This window comes from Crotalus tigris, unplaced genomic scaffold (genome assembly GCF_016545835.1).
Source record: "Crotalus tigris isolate CLP2741 ecotype Arizona unplaced genomic scaffold, ASM1654583v1 scf7180000018122.1127207, whole genome shotgun sequence".
NCBI lineage: Eukaryota > Metazoa > Chordata > Lepidosauria > Squamata > Viperidae > Crotalus > Crotalus tigris.
The window spans coordinates 209,506-228,922 of NW_024096835.1; the positions used below are offsets into that span (position 1 = coordinate 209,506).

Consider the following 19,417-nt stretch of genomic DNA (forward strand, 5'->3'; position numbering starts at 1 on the left):
CTTTTCAACAGTGGTGTTCTATATTACAGGTATAATTAATTCTTCCCTAAAGTGGAAACACTTAATTCTAGCAATGTCATCCAGAAAGAGAGAAAATGATGTACTTACCTCCGGTGCTGGGTGACAAGTCACTAACAATGTCCTGCTTGTATTCTTGCTCGGGTCAGCAAGCCAGTCTTCTTTCCTTGTTTATTTAACTATTTTCCACTCCACACCTTAGACCTTATTTGCTCTAATGACTTTTCTCAAGAGACAAATATGGAGAAATCAAATAGTACCTCGCCCAGCCCAATTTTTTACTTACTTACTAATAAATTTAAATGCTGCTCACATCAAGCAATTCAGGGCAGCAAATGCTCTAGAATGTAAAAAGATTTTCAAAACACCACAGCAACTTGTTATTAACATTGTAATAGAACTGCCATATTTCTTTCCTCTTTTCTGTTTTGCCAGCCCTTCCTGGTATCAAAACAGCATGGTTCAGCTTTCGCTTAGGTATTTTGACCTTTGGTCAAATTGAACTGAAGTCGTAACAAAGCTGGTGAAGTGAGTCTAAACATGGCAGCTTGCAAAGTCAGATAAGAAAAACATTTTGCTCCCCCTCCTGCTTCCAAATCAATGCTTTTGAACATTGAGCAATTCAAGAATGCAAATAGAACCATTCCAGCTGGCTCAGGAATTTTGGGAATTGAAGTCCACGAGTCATAAAAGAGCCAAGGTTGACTACCCCTGCTCTAGATAAACATCGGCATTTGATTGTCAATAAAGGAATAGGTGGTTTTCTTTTCTTTACATATAATCTTTTTCTTCATTTTGTCTTACTATTCCCACCAGAGGGTGCACAAACCTTTCCTTGCTTTAGCTCACAAGACATCTATTTAACTATAAAGAATTACTTCCTTTTTATTTTGATTTACTTAATCGGACAAAGAAGTATTTCTGAATTTTAACCAACTTAAGGTTCTCCTGAGACTTATTTTCAGCCTACAGAAGGGTGTCCCAAAGTTACCATTTTTACTGCTCTGGTGATGATGAACTGGCCAAGCCCAAACTGTTGGCCATTTTTTTTCAAACTGAGGAAACGCACAGCCTAGATAGGGGGGAGAAAAAAAAAAAGACGATTCTGTATTTCATTCCTGACCCAGAACAAATTCTATTTTATCCAGTGAAATCATTTCCTTGTGACTCAACTGGGAATATTCACAACAATAAAATTATTTCCCCAACATGGCTTCATTCCACTGAGCAGAAAAAGACAGAAATAATCAATTGTTCCTTCCACCAAGACAATCGACTGCTAGCCTCAACAAAACTCATTCAGAGTTAAAATAAAGGCAACCCTTCCCCTGTAGTTTTCCCTGTCTGAATTCCATAGCCTGATTTCTTTATTTCTTCTCATAACTCAATGTTTGTGATAATTTGCTGTTTTCTTCTATGCCATGCCATACTGAAAACTTCACTTGGTATCTGCCTTTGACTTTACTTACTGCCAGCTTAATTAGCTTAGTGGCTAAATTAACATGTTTTGCAGGACCGAGAGCCAGTAGGATACTTATTAAATATACTTTTTTTTCCTGAGTTGAATATGTTCAATCATACATCAAGCAAATGTACTGAGTTTGCCCAAGGTGGCTGAGTCATAAAAAATCTAAGTAAATTGTCCTAATGAGGCTATTGAGGCTTTAGCTTGCTTGGTTCAACATGAGGAGGCAGGCAGACAAAGCAAGAATCAGAAGAATTTCTTATTAGCTGCAGCATGAACACTAAACAAGTTGTATATAGTAGTAAAATTACTGAAAAATAAATGTTGTTACAAAAATAAGCATATACAAAATCTCTAAATGAAGTAGGGTCCCCCAAAACTTGATAGCTGATAAAACACTAAGGGATTACAAATTACAAACCATATCATTAGAATCCCTTGAAAAATTCTTGAAGGACACAGGGCATTCACACCATAAAAGCCTCAATTAGAGCAGCATTTCTCAACTTTAGGATTTTTAAGATGTGCTGACAATAATTCCCAGAAATTCCCAGTCACCTTGCCTGAAATAAAAGATTGCACAGGTGAACAATACATGGACACTTTTCTGCAGGTGATACAGTGAAAATTATTACACCAGTATTATATATACCAATAGACATCTTTGGAACATGGAACTTTACAGAACGTAATTTGCCTATTTTTACCTAAATCCTCTGATACTGACAATGGATAGTAATATACTTCTCATTGTAAACGTTTCTTACTGTGCTGTTGTTAAGATTTACAGATCCAGATTCCAAATACATGGGAATAAATGCCTTGAGCAAATCCACAAGTATATATACAAATAGACTTCTGTCCTGTTTGGAATGCAACCAAGGAGTGCCAGGGCAAGCCAAAGTATAATTTAGAAAAAGAAAGAAATATAGTTTTGGAGTTAAATCCAAAACTTTTCTTTTATGATTCATGAAATGGTATGCATCAGATGGGCTTGTGGTATGCGTGTGGGTGGAGGCAGGCTGTTTTTTAAGCTTGGCAACTGGGCCCTGCTTCCAGTGGATTTGGAGGACACAAAATGGTTGCTGCTCCCTTTTCTGGAGCAGATTAAAGAACATTCTCTGAAGCAAGAAGTTTCTCTTAACACTTATCTTCTCATTATGTTCCCTCCTGAGTTAACAGCTCAGACAAGCCCATTCCCTTGAATATACAGTAAAATCTCTCACAAGTGTGGCGCTGATCTCCTGCTGAATACTGTCTTTGCCACAGTTGTCTGATACCATTATTAGGAGCCACTAAAAATCTGCAAAGGAACATCTACGCATAAAATTCTCAGGAACATTTTATTAGGCAGGATATTGCTACAAGCAGAGGATGGGAAACAAGCAAATTTCATAAAACAATATCAGTTGAAATATTGAGATCCTGCATTCTCTCAAGACAGATTGGGGTGGAGATATAGTCCAAAATATTCTCCAAGAGACTTATGTCTCTTTTGTGGCACTTTCGGCAGAAGCCTGCCTAGAACCCATCACTCAGAAGGCCAGATGAAATTCCACCTGGAAGCAAAATTGCTCCCAAATTACTTGACTTAAGTTACCACCATTTCTTCCAGTTTATCGACACATACACTTGGAAAGCAACTCCATCTTCTACATCTGATTTTCCTTTGCTGGGGGACCTTGGAAAGGGTCAAAAGTCACCCTATAGGGGCGACGAGCAAGGAGGGGACCTCCACTTGATCGCAGGAGGGCAGCAGCCCCTCCGCTCAATCCGTGGCAGTCCTCCAAACTGGCGGAGAAAAGACTGGCTATAGCAATATGGCTCATCATTAGGCTGCAGAAAGCCAAAGTCAAATCTACTATCAACCACTTTGAAAGCAATGTGGATGAAACTGGGTGAGATCTGATCTTCTCTTTACCCCAATACCTTCTTTTCCTGTAAAGGTTGTTTGAAGTATCGTCCCCCTGTGAGGAGAGAGGGAATTTCTTTCCCACCCTCTAAGAATAGCGGCATCTGATTACCCAGGGGAATCAAAGCATTAAAAAGAACAACTTTAATCTAATTAAAGTTTTATATGTTCTTGAAACTTGGGGACCAAAATTTTTCCTATTTCTATTGGAGACTTTTGTTATCTACAAAAAAGAAATAAAATTGGAAAAAGAATTAGAAAAATTCGGGACTTAAAAAACTCTAAATGGCATCAGTGACATCTTGTGGTGAAGCTGGGTATTGCAATTTGTTATTTCCTAAAAAGAGACTTGTCTCAAAGCCCAGACTTTAGATAAGACCTTCCTGACCTTGGAACCATCTGTGAGAGACTTAGCTGTAAGAGAACAGCTGGGCAGCAAAATTGGCCTACTTGAACTGTGAATGTAAACCTTTACTGACTTTTGCTTAACAAATAACTTTTACCAGAAAGACTATTTACAAATAAGTGAAAGAGATGGATGAAGACCAGGAAAAGATTCTATGTTAAAAGCAATACATGAAACCATTCTTTTAATGTGTGATAAAATAAGACCTAAAATAAAAGATCAAGATGCCAGCTTAGATGCACAAAGCCAAATTTTGACTACAACCAAAAAACCAACAATGCAGAAGATAACAGAAGAAGCGGGACAACCAAATATTAAGACAGAGGACTCAATTGACCAACAAATACACCTGATGGAAAATCCAGAAAAGGAAGTGACAATATTGAAAATGGAAATGACTTTCTATATAAATCAGAAGAAATGTGAGAAAGAAGTAGAACAGATTGAATTGAAGACAAATATATTAGAGCAAACATGGGGAACTGGAATAACAGGGAGACAATTTAATGAATACAAATGGACTAGTCCTTCCAGAAAACTGGCAATCAAATGGTCTCCTTTAATTCAAATAACATATGTAAAAATAGAAGGAGATCTATTTGATGATTTAAAGGCGCCGATACGAAAGCCTAGTTGGCAAAGGAAGAAAGCTAGAATAAGGTTGAAAGAATTGGGATTTTGACTCATTAGAGACGATTTTATATTGCCAATTAGAGGATTAAAGGGAGATGTTGAAATAAGGGGAATTTTGGTTATTAGATTTAAAATATTTGGAAACCAGTCGAAAATAAGAATTTTATCAGTTTAATATTTAAAAATTAGACTTAAAAGGGAAAAGAAAATTAAATATTATGAATACGTTTGATTTATTGATTAACCCAGGCAATATATATAATGGTTTTGATTTATTAAAGGGGATATTGTGTTATTAAGTAGATGATTCAATATGGTGGGAAATAAATATCTCTAAAGAAATAGAACAAGATTATATTCACATAGATAAAATATGTATTTTGAATATTATAATTTGTTATGAAGTGAGATAAGGGAAATGTTGGTTACCCAAAGTGTGAAAATTATAAATATCAAAGGTTAAATTGGAATATTGATGAGAAATTAAAAATTGAGTAAAAATCAATAACAGGATATGGATTGTTTATGAAGATGGAATGTAATTAAGATATGTATAAGCTAAAAAATTATTGATAAATGTAATAATGATGTTTTTACTGAGTTGATATAACTAGAAATGTACTAACCTGAATATGAGACAGTAAATGTTAAGGGAAAAAGAGAAGAAATATTTGATGTTGTAACCTGAGATTTGCACTAAGATTTTGTTATTGAACTATTGATTAACCCAGTCACCACGTTGCTTCTTAAATATTCAAATGTAAAATTGGAAAATTAATAAAATATTATATAAAAACAGTTACCACCGCTTACTCTAGAAGAGTCACAGCATGAGTAGCTGATGAGCCAGAACGAGACCCTTCGTTCTGACAGCAGAAATACCAATCAAGAAACAACAGCCATTTGGCCATGAAGCACAAAGAAAAGAGTCTGTTGAAACTTGGAAAAAGTGGGAAGAAGAAAAATCAGATTTGAACAGCCATGAGGGAAGTGCAGTCTCACAGGGACAAAGGCCAATCAGCTATTTAATATTACTTCATTCTAATTTGCACTCAAGATTTTTATCCCATTGTGGCCAAGTCCAAGATTAGAAGTCAGATTAAGTTGTGTGGAATGGGATGACTGAGATTTGCTGCCAAATCCTTGTCTTGCAAGAGTGACAGGAGGTGCATTCACATAGACTAGTTACAGTAAGTCATCACATTATCCATGCACCCTTAGGCAAATGTAATTTCCCAAACTCTTTAAATGGCTCTGAGCCAAACTAAGAGGAGAAATGCAGAAAAGAATGAGAGTTAAAGAATGATGAAAAGACCAACACTGGAACAACAAATGGAGTTTCAGTCCATCAACCAGCACATGCTGAATCACAGAAAAGGCAGTGATTTAACCACATCAGAAAAAGCATCCTCAGTGTATCAAATTGTGCACTGATATTGTCATCCTTTATTCCTCTGCAGCACTTTGGACAACATTTTTTGTGTAATAAATCACACAGTAAAATATATTTCATATTGCTATCATCTTTCAGTCGAGTCATAACATGAAACCTATGACTATGAAACCTATGGATACAACCTATGTATTCAAGTTAGACAGTGATTAATATTTATATGTTATTTATATATAAGGGTGAAAGTTTATACATATGTTGTATATAGCATGTTTAAATGTGTGTTATATTTGTGTACACTTTTAAGAACAAGCAACTAAATTTCATTTTTAATGTGTGCCAGTGTGTCCACAGTAAAAAAACGACAATAAAGGTTATCTTATCTTATCTTGTCTTGTCTCGCCTCGCCTCGCCTTGCCCCGCCCCTCCCCTCCCCACCTCGCCTCACCTCACCTTACCTCATCTTATCTTATTTCAGCTCAGCTCATCTTATCTTATCTATCTTATCTTTACCAATGAAAGATGAACTCATTTATTTTTAGTTAAAAAAGAGTCACTTTTCAGGTATATTGGAAGAGATAAAGTGATAGTTTGTTCATTACATTTATTTTGTATAATTTTGTTTTATAATAGTTTGCTATGTTCCATCAATCTCAGTGGAGCATTGACACATAGGATCTTTTCAAGTAAAATTTTTTTTAATAAATAATAAAAAATAAAAATTATAATCAGCTATGTTTTCAAATCAGACAGTGAGAAAAACTGGAGAATACAAGCATATAAGCAGCAGTGATGATGATGATGATGATGATGATAATGATGATGTTGGAAGGGACCTTGGAGGTCATCTAGTCCAAACCCCTGCTCAAGCAGGAAACCCTATACCATTTCGGACAAATGGCTATCCAGTCTCTTCTTAAAAACCTCCAGTGTTGGAGCATTCACCACTTCTGGAGGCAGGTTGTTCCACTGGTTAATTGTTCTAACTGTCAGGAAGTTTCTCCTTAGTTCTAGGTTGCTTCTCTCCTTGATTAGTTTCCATCCATTGCTTCTTGTCTTGCCTTTAGGTGCTTTGGAGAATAGCTTGACTCCCTCTTCTTTGTGGCAACCCCTGAGATATTGGAACACTGCTATCATGTCATCCCTCGCCCTTCTCTTCATTAAACTAGACATACCCAATTCCAGCAACCGTTCCTTGTAAGTTTTAGCCTCCAGTCCCCAAATCATCTTTGTTGCTCTTCTCTGTACTCTTTCTAGAGTCTCAACATCTTTTTTACATCACGGTGACCAAAACTGGATGCAGTATTCCAAGTGTGGCCTTACCAAGGCATTGTAAAGTGGTATTAACACTTCACGTGATCTTGATTCTATCCCTCTATTAATGCAGCCTAGCATTCTGTTGGCTTTTTTGGCAGCTGCAGCACACTGCTGGCTAATATTTAAGTGACTGTCCATTAGGACTCTGAGATCCCTTTCACAGTTACTACTACTATTGAGTAAGGTACCTCCTAAGCTATATCTGTGCATTTGTTTTTTCTTGCCTAAATGTAGAACCTTATTTTTTTCACCACTGAATTTCATTTTGTTAGATAGCACCCAATGTTCAAGTCTGTAAAGATCCTTCTGTATCTTAAGCCTATCTTCTGGAGTGTTGGCTATTCCTGCCAGCTTGGTGTCGTCTGCAAATTTGATGAGTTCCCCATTTATCACCTCATCCAAATCATTGATGAAGATACTGAAGAGCCCTGGGCCCAGGACAGAGCCCTGGGGCACCCCACTACTCACTTCCCTCCATATACAGTAGATGTAGTTCCATTGAGGACTATACACTGAGTACAGCTGGTCAGCTAGCTACAAATACATCTGGTGGTGATGCTGTCTAACCCACATTATTCTATCTTATCAAGTAGTAGGTTGCGATCTACTTTATCAAATGCCTTATTGAAGTTCAAGTAAATTATATCCACAGCATTCCTCTGGTCCACTAATTTTTTTACTTGGTCAAAGAATGTGATAAGATACCTGAGTGGCTTTCAACAATGGAAGCATTTGCTTATCCAAATCTGATTAATTATGACAAACTGGTTAGTTATAAAGACATTTTAGATAAAGAGGGAAAACTTAAGGACAGGCAAACTTTATAACTACAAGGTATCGATTTGACATGGTGGTCCTATTTGCAAATTCAAACAAGATATGAAAAAGATATAAAATCGACAGGTTTTTACAAAGAACAGACCCATTGGATAAAATTTTGTTAAAAACAGATGAGAATTTGAGTAGAAAACTCTATAAATTTCTTCTAAACTGGAAGATGGAAGAAGAACAAGTGAAAGAAACAATGATAGTATGGGCAAAGAACTTTGGATATTCTATAGATTTGGAAGACTGGCAAAAACTTTGGGATAAAAACATTAAGCTTACAAAAGCGGTAGCATATAAAGAAAACTTATATAAGATGTTCTATAGTTGGCATATGACACCAGTTCGCTAGCAAAAATGTTTAAAAATGTTTTGGATATTTGCTGGAAATGTAAACAACAGCCAGGCACTTATTATCATGCCTGGTGGACATGCCCTATCGCTAAGAAATATTGGTCTAAGATTCATAGATGGTTGGAAAAGATGATGAAACTACAAATAGAATTTAAACCAGAATTGTTTTTGTTAGGAATATTAAGACCTAATTATGGTAAAGAGAATGACTACTTGATATTGCATGTTTTAACTGCTGCAAGGATAGTATTTGCCCAGTTTTGGAAAAATGAGAATCTACCATCTGATCAGATTATTATTACCAAAATTTTAGAGTGTGCAGAAATGGATAGACTAATGTTAGAAATGAAAGAAAAAGATGATTCAATTTATTTTAGATCTTGGGAAAAATTTTATCAATGGTTAGAGACACGTTAGAACTTGAAGGATTTAATATTTTAGAATAGATGACTGATTTTTAATCAAGTTCTAACTAACACTTTGATGATACGATTACTTTTCCTGATTTACTGATTTTCATTTGTTACTTTTGATTGTTAGGATCTATTTTTTGTGTGTGTGATTTTATTAGTAGTGTTTACTTAATAGATCAACGTATTTGCTTACTAATTATTTTTAATATATTACAGTTTAAGCTTTCTTAAAAATGGTTGAATATGATATTTACTCATTATTATGAACCGGACGGTTGCTTGTTTGTTGAAATATGTGATTGTACCTATCCTTATTTTACCCTAATTCCTTATTTCCTTCCCCTCCCCCTTTCCTTTTACCCTTCTCTTTACCATACCTGTATTCTTCCTATTTTTCCTCACCTATATAAATTTAATAAAATTTTGTTTAAAAAAAAAGAATGCGATAAGATTTGTCTGGCATGATCTGTTTTTGACAAACCCATGTTGGCTTTTGGTAATGACTTTGTTTGCCTCTAGGTGTTTGCTGATTCGTTATTTGATTATCTTTTCCAGAATCTTGCCAGGTATTGAGGTTAGGCTGATAGGTCTGTAATTTCCTGGATCCATTTTTTTTTTCCTTTTTTGAAGATGGGAACTACATCAGCTCTTTTCCAGTCCTCCGGTAGTTTTCCAGTGGTCCAGGATCTTTGAAAGATATAGTTCAGTGGTTCTGAGATCACATCTGCCAGTTCCTTGAGAACCTTGGGGTGTAATCCATCTGGTCCTGGTGATTTGAACTCGTCTAGGCTGGACAGGTGCTCACTTACCATTTTCTTGCCTATCTTAACATGTGTTTCTAATCTGTTTTTTGCGATACTGTTTTTAATAGGTTGGGCTGTTTTTTCCCTTTGTGTAATATAAGCTGATGGCTGCAATGCCATTTTTCTTGGGTTCAGGAAGTACCTTCTGGGTGTGAGATTCTCAGGTTTCCTGTAAATTATATCTGTTAAATGTGGAAACAGCTTTGCCAAGCATACCTGTCTAGTGCACTTTGCAAAGCATGAGCACCCATGCTAGTTTGCTTTCCCTCTCACATTCTCATGTGCACAAATGGCAATAACAGGGCTTTTGTTCCCCTGTCTTGAATGAAGTATCTGGGATCCACAGGGGACCATCAGTTCAGAACAAGGGGTGTCTCATTTCTTCCCCAGAGTGGGGAAAGGTAGATATGAACATCACTTTCTAGATTACCCAAGGTTCACCCTCCAGCTTGCTCAGGCCTTTCAATCTTGACCTCTGGGGCTCATAGAGTAGAGCTCAAGTAGTTTACAGATTCTGCCAATTTTAACCCTTCAGTCTCTTCCCTGATTTCTTCATCCATTCCCCCCCCCCACCAGTCGTCTTTTGGCTCTGATGGGGACTGTACCCTGGATGATTTAAGCTCTTTCCTTTCCTTTGTAAATGATTGTCTTGTCAACTTGCAGAACATAATCCTGACATTATCCTAACATTGATAATGTTTCCCTAGTTTCATAAAGAAAATGGAAACTGCAACTGAAAAACTCATTATAGGGGGGGAGGGTTTCTTGTGCATGTTTTGTTTATTCTTTTTTGTTTGTTTGTTTCTTCATACATTTAGAAAACCCTCTATTTTCTGCCCTTGATATTTGAAAGGTTGACCTAGAGAACATGATTTGGACCTCGCTGGTTTAAATAGGTTGACTCTAAGTATGATTAAATCTGGATCCAGTTCATGTAGGGCTTCTGATTTAATATCACAGCAAGCATATAGCAACACAGTGGAACATTTTTTCTTTTTTTCAGCCAGTATTCATGCTAATTTGTCAGTTTTGGATGGAGTATAGAAGATTCCATTTTTGAAGTAGAAAGTACCTTTTACAATACAAGATTTTTTGTGAACTGGTGTCCTGATGTCCTTAATGGTGTCTCCTGAAATAAAGGTGAAGTTGAGATATATTAACAAGTCAAATAGGGGTAGTTGTAGTTAATATTTTACTTTTTTTTAAATTAAAAACAAAATGGGCATGCAAATATTAAAAGAAAAAGCAGGTCCTTCAAAGCAGAATAAAAAGGTTATCACTGTATACAGTATCAATCTTCTTTAAGGTTAGCATCTGTCCATGTGGTTGGGGAGGCCAAGGGGTTCAAACCAAAAGAAGCAGCTTTATGGCATTGCAGTGGAAGCCCCGCCCCCTTTCTTACATGAAAGAAGCTGGAACCGGTAAATACCACCATTATGGGTGTTCACAGGCAGCAAGGGACTGGAGGGGCTTAACATCAGCAAGGTGGCAGGCACCAGGCTATAACCAATAGTCATCAGACGGTACACTGGAAAACTAATAAAAACTAGCAATTAATCCCACATCTATTAAGCAAGGATGATCTAGTTGCTTGGCAGTACTCAGAAGCTTGCTATTTTATTTTGTTATGCATTAACTTATATACACTGATGGCTTTGTTACAGCAACGATAGATAGATAGATAGATAGATAGATAGATAGATAGATAGATAGATAGATAGATAGATAGACAGATAGATAGATGTTAGATAGATAGATAGATAGATAGATAGATAGATAGATAGATGTTAGATAGATAGATAGATAGATAGATAGATAGATAGATAGATAGATAGATAGATAGATAGATAGATAGATAGATAGATAGATAAGGTTTCTTCTTAATGTTTGCTGAGGTATGTTTGAATAGAAAACACCAACCACCACATCTGTACATAACATAACGCCCTAGCCACAGCTTCCTTGGAAAGGTACTTTCTTGAATAATTTTAAAAAGAATTCCAACTGACAAATGACGCAATGTTCAGGTCCCTCAGGCAACAAACACAATTCATCATCTGGTAAGGCAAGATAACAATAGACATGTCATCCATTTCCTGACATGATGAAATCTGCACCAGGGATTTATTTGCCCTGAAAGACAGATTGCTTGTGAGATCACCACCTATAGCTGCAAAGAGTGATGACATATTCTGCTCAAATCTCCACTACAGACATCTGTGCATGCTTACAGTTAGCAAGTAACTATGGTTTCCTCTCATCTGACAAGGAAAAGGAATCCTGTTTTGTTGGTTGCTCAATTTGAATATGTTTGAATTACCTAAGGATCTACTGTTTTATAGCTCCCGCTGAGCAAAATGTGGCTTGTAAAACAATAATGCACAAAACAACCCATTATGAAGAAGAGAACTTATTATAAGGCATAAGATAGTTACAATTTGAAGAGAAACCAAAGGAAAGGGTGGGTGAACAAAATAAAAAGCATTTGTGGAAGAAAACTCAATGTCCACCTCTATAACAGCAATACTCTATGCAGAAATTCATTTTTTCTTGCATTTTCAGACAGAAATCTTTACATTTAGAGCTGTAGGGACTACAATTGTAGTTATCAAGGTAAACTTGTCTGAATAATGTTGAGCAGAAATCCACTTGTTAAATGACATAATGTCCAGTTTCCATTGTAAAACAGCCATGATTCATTAGCTGACAAGATAAAGATAAACATGTCATCAGCTTCCTGACATGATAAAACAGATGTATAGTTAGGCCTTACGACTCCGTTGAAGGTACTGGAACTTTATTCAGATTCCATCATTAAAAATGAATTTATGGTGAGTGGTTAGCTGAGCAAGCATAATTCTTTCTCTTAGCAATGCCAAATTGGCCAGCAAATCTCAAATGGAACATGTCTAAAAACAACTTCAGAAGGATATGATGTGTGGGTTCCCAGACCTTCCGTTCACAACCAGTTGCTTTCCAGGTATTCCCAGCTGAGATTTCTGTCAGTTGTAAACTCAAGACATCTGGGGAGCATCAGCTTAGGGAAGATCTAAGATCAGGATTTTCTTATCTTAGCAACTTTAAGATGTTGAACTTTAAGATGTTGGACTTCAACTTCCAAAATTCCCTAGCCAGCTGGGAAATTCTGGAAATTGGAGTCATTTTAAAGTTGGTAACATTGAGAAACCCTGGTCTAGACCAACTTAACTTTATGGAAAATTTTTATGGTCAAAAAACAAATATATTTACAGTAGTTTATTTATAATTTTAGCAATATATAAAGCTACCTGACTCCAATAGTGGTGGTCATGCCATCATTACCCCACATATAGAGCTGTTCTGATTTCTGTCTATAAGCTAGCAAAATGACTCCAAATTACAATAAAACGAAGTTCAGAAGATAAATAAGCAAATGTATTAGTACTTTGACCAGATCCATGGGCAAAGTAGTTGTTTTGTATTTATCTATATGTCTCTATAATGCCAGCCTCTTTAAATCATAGTCCTAAAACCCCTGGAAATTATCAAATTAGGAAAAGATTTGCCTGAGGCATATTTAAGGAATGTAGGCCCAATGCAAAAAAATTAGGTTTGGAATTCCCACCCCTTATTTAAAACCTAAATTAACACTGAAGATGGACTCTTATAATAAAACAAAATGCTAACACTGATCATTCAAAATAGAATTTCATTAAATCTGAACTTAATAATATTAAATACAGAATGTATCTAGAAGGGACACTAGGTCAAAAATTAATACAGTATTAATTCAACAACAATGAATTTCTTCTTCAGAATGAGGGAGATGTACATTTCTTGACAAAGAAAGAAATTAATTTTATTCTAAAATGAGACTTTGTTTTCTTCCCTCCATACTTCTATTGCCTCCATTTCAATGACAAAAAAACCCATCATATGAGAATAATCATACTTCCTGTAATATCTTAGTATCTACATTTTCCCATGTGCTGTTTCCCATCCTTTAGGACAGTTACCATTATCTTAACCCTGCTCCCAATCATAATAAATCTCAAGAATCTTTGTTGAGACACTTCACTTCAGAAGCTTTGTCCAAGTCTACACCCACTGTGTTGACCACTTGCTGGCACTCCTGATCGCCATTCTCCCCTGGAGGAAGCAAATAGGATTGGGAAGGCGGTATTTCTGGAGTGCTACTCTTGCAGGGATTACTAATAGTGGATCCCTTGAAAAGAAGACCTGGGAAGCCTAGCAAGACACCTCCCAGCCTCACCTAGATCCTAACAGGTGGAAGAGTGGGAGGGAGGGGGTAGCAGTGCAACTGGGCTTTGGTTAGCACTGGGTAGGCTGGTGGCAGCCACAGGGCAAGGGCAACCACTAAAATATCCTAGGCGAGGAAGATATTAATGAAGAGTGAGGTTTTACAACTACATGCACCTCCAAGTAACAAAACAACTATAGATACATAGGGACTGTGGTTGTATTGCCATCAATAAACTGGATGCCCTTACAGCATCTCCATATCGTCTCCCATTGGAAGCATCAGAGTGGGGAACCAGCAACTGGGTTCTGCTTACCTAAGCGCCAACCATACTCCCACGAAGACAGCACTGGGTAGTAAAATTTTTCTTCAGGAGACTTCATCATTCTCTCTTTGAGGTACTGCTGCCTCCCTTTGCCTTCATGGGAGAAGCCCTTGTATAGCAGCTGTGTGGTCTCTGGGGTTGGGACCCTCATCTCTGGAAGATGCTCCTGAAGACTCAGCCCAACCTTCTCTTCTGCTGGCTCCTGCTGGTCCTCCTTTTGGGGAGCTCCTTCTCGATTTCTAGAGCTTGAGTGCTCCTTGGGAAGGTAGATGGCAGGCAGCAAACACTTTTGCCTGGAGATGCGCTGGGGGTATTTTCGTCCGTATTTTGCCTTCCAGCTGATCCTGCAGAAAACCTCCTTGTTAATCAGTTCCCTCCAACCATCCTGTTCCTGACTAGTTAGTAGGCCCCTCATAGCGTGCAAGCCAAGCCAAGCGCTGGTGCAGGATTCTTGGAGGTGTTTGGTATAACTTATCACTTCCTGCTTCTGGTGTCCAAGGAAACAGGCACAAAAGGGTCTGTGAAGCCAGGCTCAAATTACAAGCCAATGGTTTGCCTCGTTTTCCCGCTACAGTTGCTAGGCTATTGTTGCATTAAGGCTGTCTGTGCATGGAAGGAGAGAGATGCCAACAGTGCTGATTTTAGTGCAAGAAATGGCCTTAAATCCAACTGTCAATATGTGCAGGGGTTGTAAACCAACGTGAAATAACAATCTCTTTGAACATTTATGTGTGTCAATGTGTGCACACATATTCTATCTGCCTGTCTGTCTGTCTGTCTGTCTGTCTGTCTCTCTCTCTCTCTCTCTCACACACACACACACACACACACACCGTAAGCAATGGCTTTGCCATATATATTTTCCTTGGTTTTAAGTTGTATTGGAACTAGCCCAGGGAAAATGTAAATAGTTGTCAGCAGAAGCCGCATAATGTTGCATTGGCTAACTATCCTGTGTGGAGAGTGTTTTTCTCCCTGAAAGAGCAAAACTGGCTCTTGTTCAGCTTTGTTCAGCCCTACAAAACAAGGCCATTTCAACTGTTTGTTTGTCTTTTGTATTCCACAACCTTTTAAAAGGCAGCTTTTTCAGTCCAGCCCCCTTTGTAATAGCAAAGGTACACCTTCTCCAAGACATGTACCAGCCCACATCCTAAATCTGGAACTGATAAATCTCTCATTTGCCTTTTAGTGTGCATTTGAATGGTTGCCTTTTGCAATCATGAATCTGAATCCAACCAGAATTCAGCCAAGAACATGGGGGTAGGCAGTGAGAAGGGGAGAAAGAAGGCTAGTGAAAGAAAAGTCTCCAGAACAACTATGTGCTTTCCTTCTGTAAGGCTTCATCACTCAGTGGAAGACCCACCGCACCCTTTGAGAAATGAGAGAGTTTTGTTTTCAGGAGGTAAACTGTGACTTTAAAAAGACTAATCCCAGACCCCCACTCTAGTTTCAAGGAATACATAGTGAGCAAACTAATAAACATGAGGAGGGAATAATTTGAGCCACAACTTCCAATTAAATCTTGTGCCTTGGCATGGCATGGCAAACAGAATACCACAGTTTGTGATAGCTATATGTAATCTTCATGTTATATTAGAAAACATGTCATAATGCTAAACCAGGCTAGAGCAAATGAATATTTTTATCCCCCTGCCCCCACTACTGAAAGTAGAAAAAATAATTTTTGTCATACATATTACTTCTACCGTAACATCAGAGTCTTGCCTGAAGGAGACTGCACCACTATTAAGTTAATCTCCTGTTGGACAGCTCTTATTTTTTTTCCCCTAATATTTAAAGTCTACCTCTTTGTAATTCAGACCTATAGTTTCTTGTCCTATTCCTTGTAACACTTAATTGTTCTACTTCCACATGAAAGCACTTTAGATACATCACAGCAGCCATATCACAAGTTGTCCAGGTTAAAATTACCTAATGCTTCCGGTAATTTTTCATGAGTTATCTGTTCCAGATCCCTTATTGATTATTCACCTCATACATACTCCAATATTGTAGAGAGTAAGGAAGATTACCTTGCCAAACAAATATACAGGCTCTGTTCCCTAGACATTTGGGACTAAGCATTTTTAAAATCCAGAACATCCAGATATCATCTGGAAGTGGTTCAGGCAGAAACCTCCCAAATTCAGTGAACTATAAGAAGGAGGAGGAAGACAGCATAATCAGACTTGCAAGGTTCTTGTTATTGTAGTCAATCTCAATAGAAGTAGTTATAGACTACCTGTGGAGTTGATTTCTTGGAATAGTCTACCAGGTAGGGCGGAAGAGCATTTGCCTTCACCACTTCTTTGGGTTTATGCTTTTCCTCCATGATTTCACAGAAAGAGGCTGTGATATAATTAACTGAATCTTCAAGGTTTCAGATCCAATTGGTGATTTAAATTCATTCACGATACTGAATATGCTCTACCATCCCTGTTTCGTTTGGGTTGCCACTCCCTCCTCGTGTCAATTGCTGTGTTTAAATGTATTTTAAAACAATTCCTTTTGGGGGGAAAATATACCGTGTTTCCCGATAATAAGGCCCACCCAGAAAACAAGCCTTAGCCTGATTTTTTTAGCGTGCTGCCAAAAATAAACTGGGAGGGTGGCCATGGCCAGCACAGGAGGCAGCAAGCACACAGGGGGCGATGGTGTCTTTTGGTGCCAACAAAAATATAAGACTGGGTCTTATTTTCAGAGAAACGCGGTAACGGAAGTTGAAGATCTCTGACCTATCAACTGTTACCATCCTACAATTTATCCAAACAGTGGACTTACAATTTTATTTTTATTGTACTGATGGAATTAATAATTTTAAAAAGAGCTCTTTTATTGCTTTTGTTCCCCTTTTCTAATATAAGTTCCTTCTGCACTTCAACTTTTTCTCGATAGATAGTTGGTGTTTGCTGGTACACCTCCTAAGCAATTATACCCACCTTCCATTTCTTATTCACGTGTCTTTTAATTCAGCTCAGTCGAAAGCTCCATATCTATCCACAATGGGGTCTTGAAAATTAGAGATTCCTCTGTAGTGCAGTGCAGGAAATTTTTAAAAGTCTAGATACAAGTCATTACAGGAAGGAACATCATTCTGAGATGAAACAAACAGTGTCGTAACACTCATCCTTATGCATATGTACATAACTCCCACTAATTCACTAAGGCCTGTTTGAGATACTACAGAATATATATTCTGTCTATACTCCCAGTTTTTTTAAGTCATCCAAAACAAAACAAATTGGAAGCAAATGTTTAGCAGTTGGAGAACAAAAGGAGAGCACCTGTTCTTGATCTAAATGAAGACATTTTTTCTGCTCATTCAGGAAATAAGTATCTCCTCTGGCAAACTAATATATTCAAAAGAATGTTTTTTGTTTCTGCATAATCTGGTTTAGAGTTTGGGATATCTGTTACCCTGAAAGATGCCACTTCAGTAATCTACTATTGAAGACAAAGACCAAGTATAGAAAGCAATTAGAATTTTTTGATTCTGGTTTAATAGAGCAGCTCTCATGTAAGCCTATTATCATAAATGTATTTGATGCTTGAAGACTTTTATAGAAAATGGCGACCCTCTGGCTGGAGAATCTGCTGTTTAGGTCTTAGGAAATTTGCTAGAGGCATAACATATAGTTATCAGAATAGGACAGGCAATACATCGACATATAACATGATGGTTTTGACTTTGGCTATTTTGTGTGACTCCAACCACTAGGATTTGTATGCCACAATTTATGGTTTAGTTCAGGGGTGTCAAACTGCCAGCCCGCAGGCCAGATGCGTCATACCAAAACCGCACCCACCCTATTGCCAGCAATGGGGGAAAAGTCACAATATGTCATGACACGTCATGTGACGTCACGAGTTTGACACACATGCTTTAGTTCAATGTACAAATTCACCCAACAGAGGCTTGTATAACAAAACATGGTTAAACAATGCATTAGTACAGTGGTTCTCAACCTTTTTATACGGCGACCCCGGTCATAAGGATGCACCGCGCATGTGCGGCGTGGCCCCATGTGCGTGGCACGCATGTGCGGTGGCAGCCCCATGCATGTGGCACGCATGCACGGTGGCGCCCCCATGTGCGGCGTGTATGCGTGGCGATGGCCCCATGCGCAATGTGCATGCGCGGCGGCGACCCCTGGGGAAAAAATGGCGGATCGCATTGTTTGGCGGGCCCCGTAAAATGGTCGTTCGACCCCAAATGGGGTCGCAACCCAAAGGTTGAGAACCGCTGCATTAGTATAAGGTAAACCCAATAGCGAATTGCTGATGTAAAATCTTCTCTATTTGAAAAGCTGATTTTGTATATTCATTCAAACACAAGATCTGCATGAAGCAATGCCAGAAGCGATCACCTGGATATTTGAACTAGATATCCAGTTATGAGGCCACTGTTATACCCCCATAAAAACTTTACTTGTAATTACGTGGACTATGTATATATGTTTACTTCGCTTGTCACATTCTTCTCATATGCTAAATAATAATATTCATTCATGAACTACCAAACTCAGAATTTCTTCCTTCGTATTTATCTCCATGTGAAAAGTTGAATCCAAAGTGAATTTCTGGACAGTCTTGAATGAAACCAAATTTCATTGGGCTTGGTTTGAATACAAAAAAAATTGTCTTGTCCACTCCATGAGGATGGTCTTTGAAGAGAGATGGGACCTTTAGATTTTAAAGGAAATCAATTCTGATAATCTGACACATCAAGTTGGATGTGGAGTGGTTGAAATATTACAAGATGTTTTTTCTTCTGCTTATGTTTGATCACACCATGCAATCTAGAGCTGGATAGAACTGTTACCAGTATGCAATTTTCACTCATCTTTGTCAAGATCCAGCGAAACTATGGCTGCCTTGAATGTGATAGTGGTATGGATGTTGCAAACAAACAGCAATTCAGAGCAGTAGTAGTAGCATCCAACACCCATCCAAATTAGCTTCATAGTCCATTAGTTTTTATTAATTCAGCACCACCACTGAAGGCTATGTGGTTTCTATAGCTTAAGTGCCTTTTATCTATCTTTGGTCTATGTATAAACTTCAGTCTTTAAATTACTCACTAGAAGCAGGCTTTTTGGGCTCTGTTTTGAGCAGAACAAGATATCTACTACAGTATTTCAGGATTCTAAACCAATGCAAGTTTTATTTCCCTTTCTTCTTTTCCTCTTGTTTTTTAACCACATTGCCTGATGAAGCATTCTTGGAAATGCGACTTTGTACTCTTTCAGTTGGCTTTAAAAGAAATTGCCTTGGAATGGATTTTCATATCTTTTCTTCCCTCGTGGTCAACAT

General features: G+C 37.7%; 2 protein-coding genes across 2 annotated transcripts in view; both read right to left on the reverse strand.

Annotated features, from left to right (window-relative positions):
• ABHD6 (abhydrolase domain containing 6, acylglycerol lipase) overlaps positions 1–497 on the reverse strand; it is a 75,018-nt gene extending 74,521 nt beyond the window's left edge. Inside the window, exon 1 of the mRNA XM_039348083.1 lies at positions 109–497. The gene's annotated coding sequence lies outside the window, so the exon portion shown is untranslated. The remainder of the gene's footprint in view (positions 1–108) is intronic.
• Positions 498–10,300: 9,803 nt separating this feature from the next.
• On the reverse strand, positions 10,301–14,849 carry LOC120310093 (protein ATP6V1FNB). Its single transcript, XM_039348088.1, has 2 exons — positions 14,096–14,849; positions 10,301–10,668 (listed from the first exon to the last, which is right to left on the reverse strand). The coding sequence occupies exons 1-2, from the start codon at positions 14,517–14,519 to the stop codon at positions 10,550–10,552; spliced, it is 543 nt and encodes a 180-aa protein (XP_039204022.1). The 5' UTR covers positions 14,520–14,849; the 3' UTR covers positions 10,301–10,549.
• Between the last annotated feature and the right edge of the window lie 4,568 nt (positions 14,850–19,417).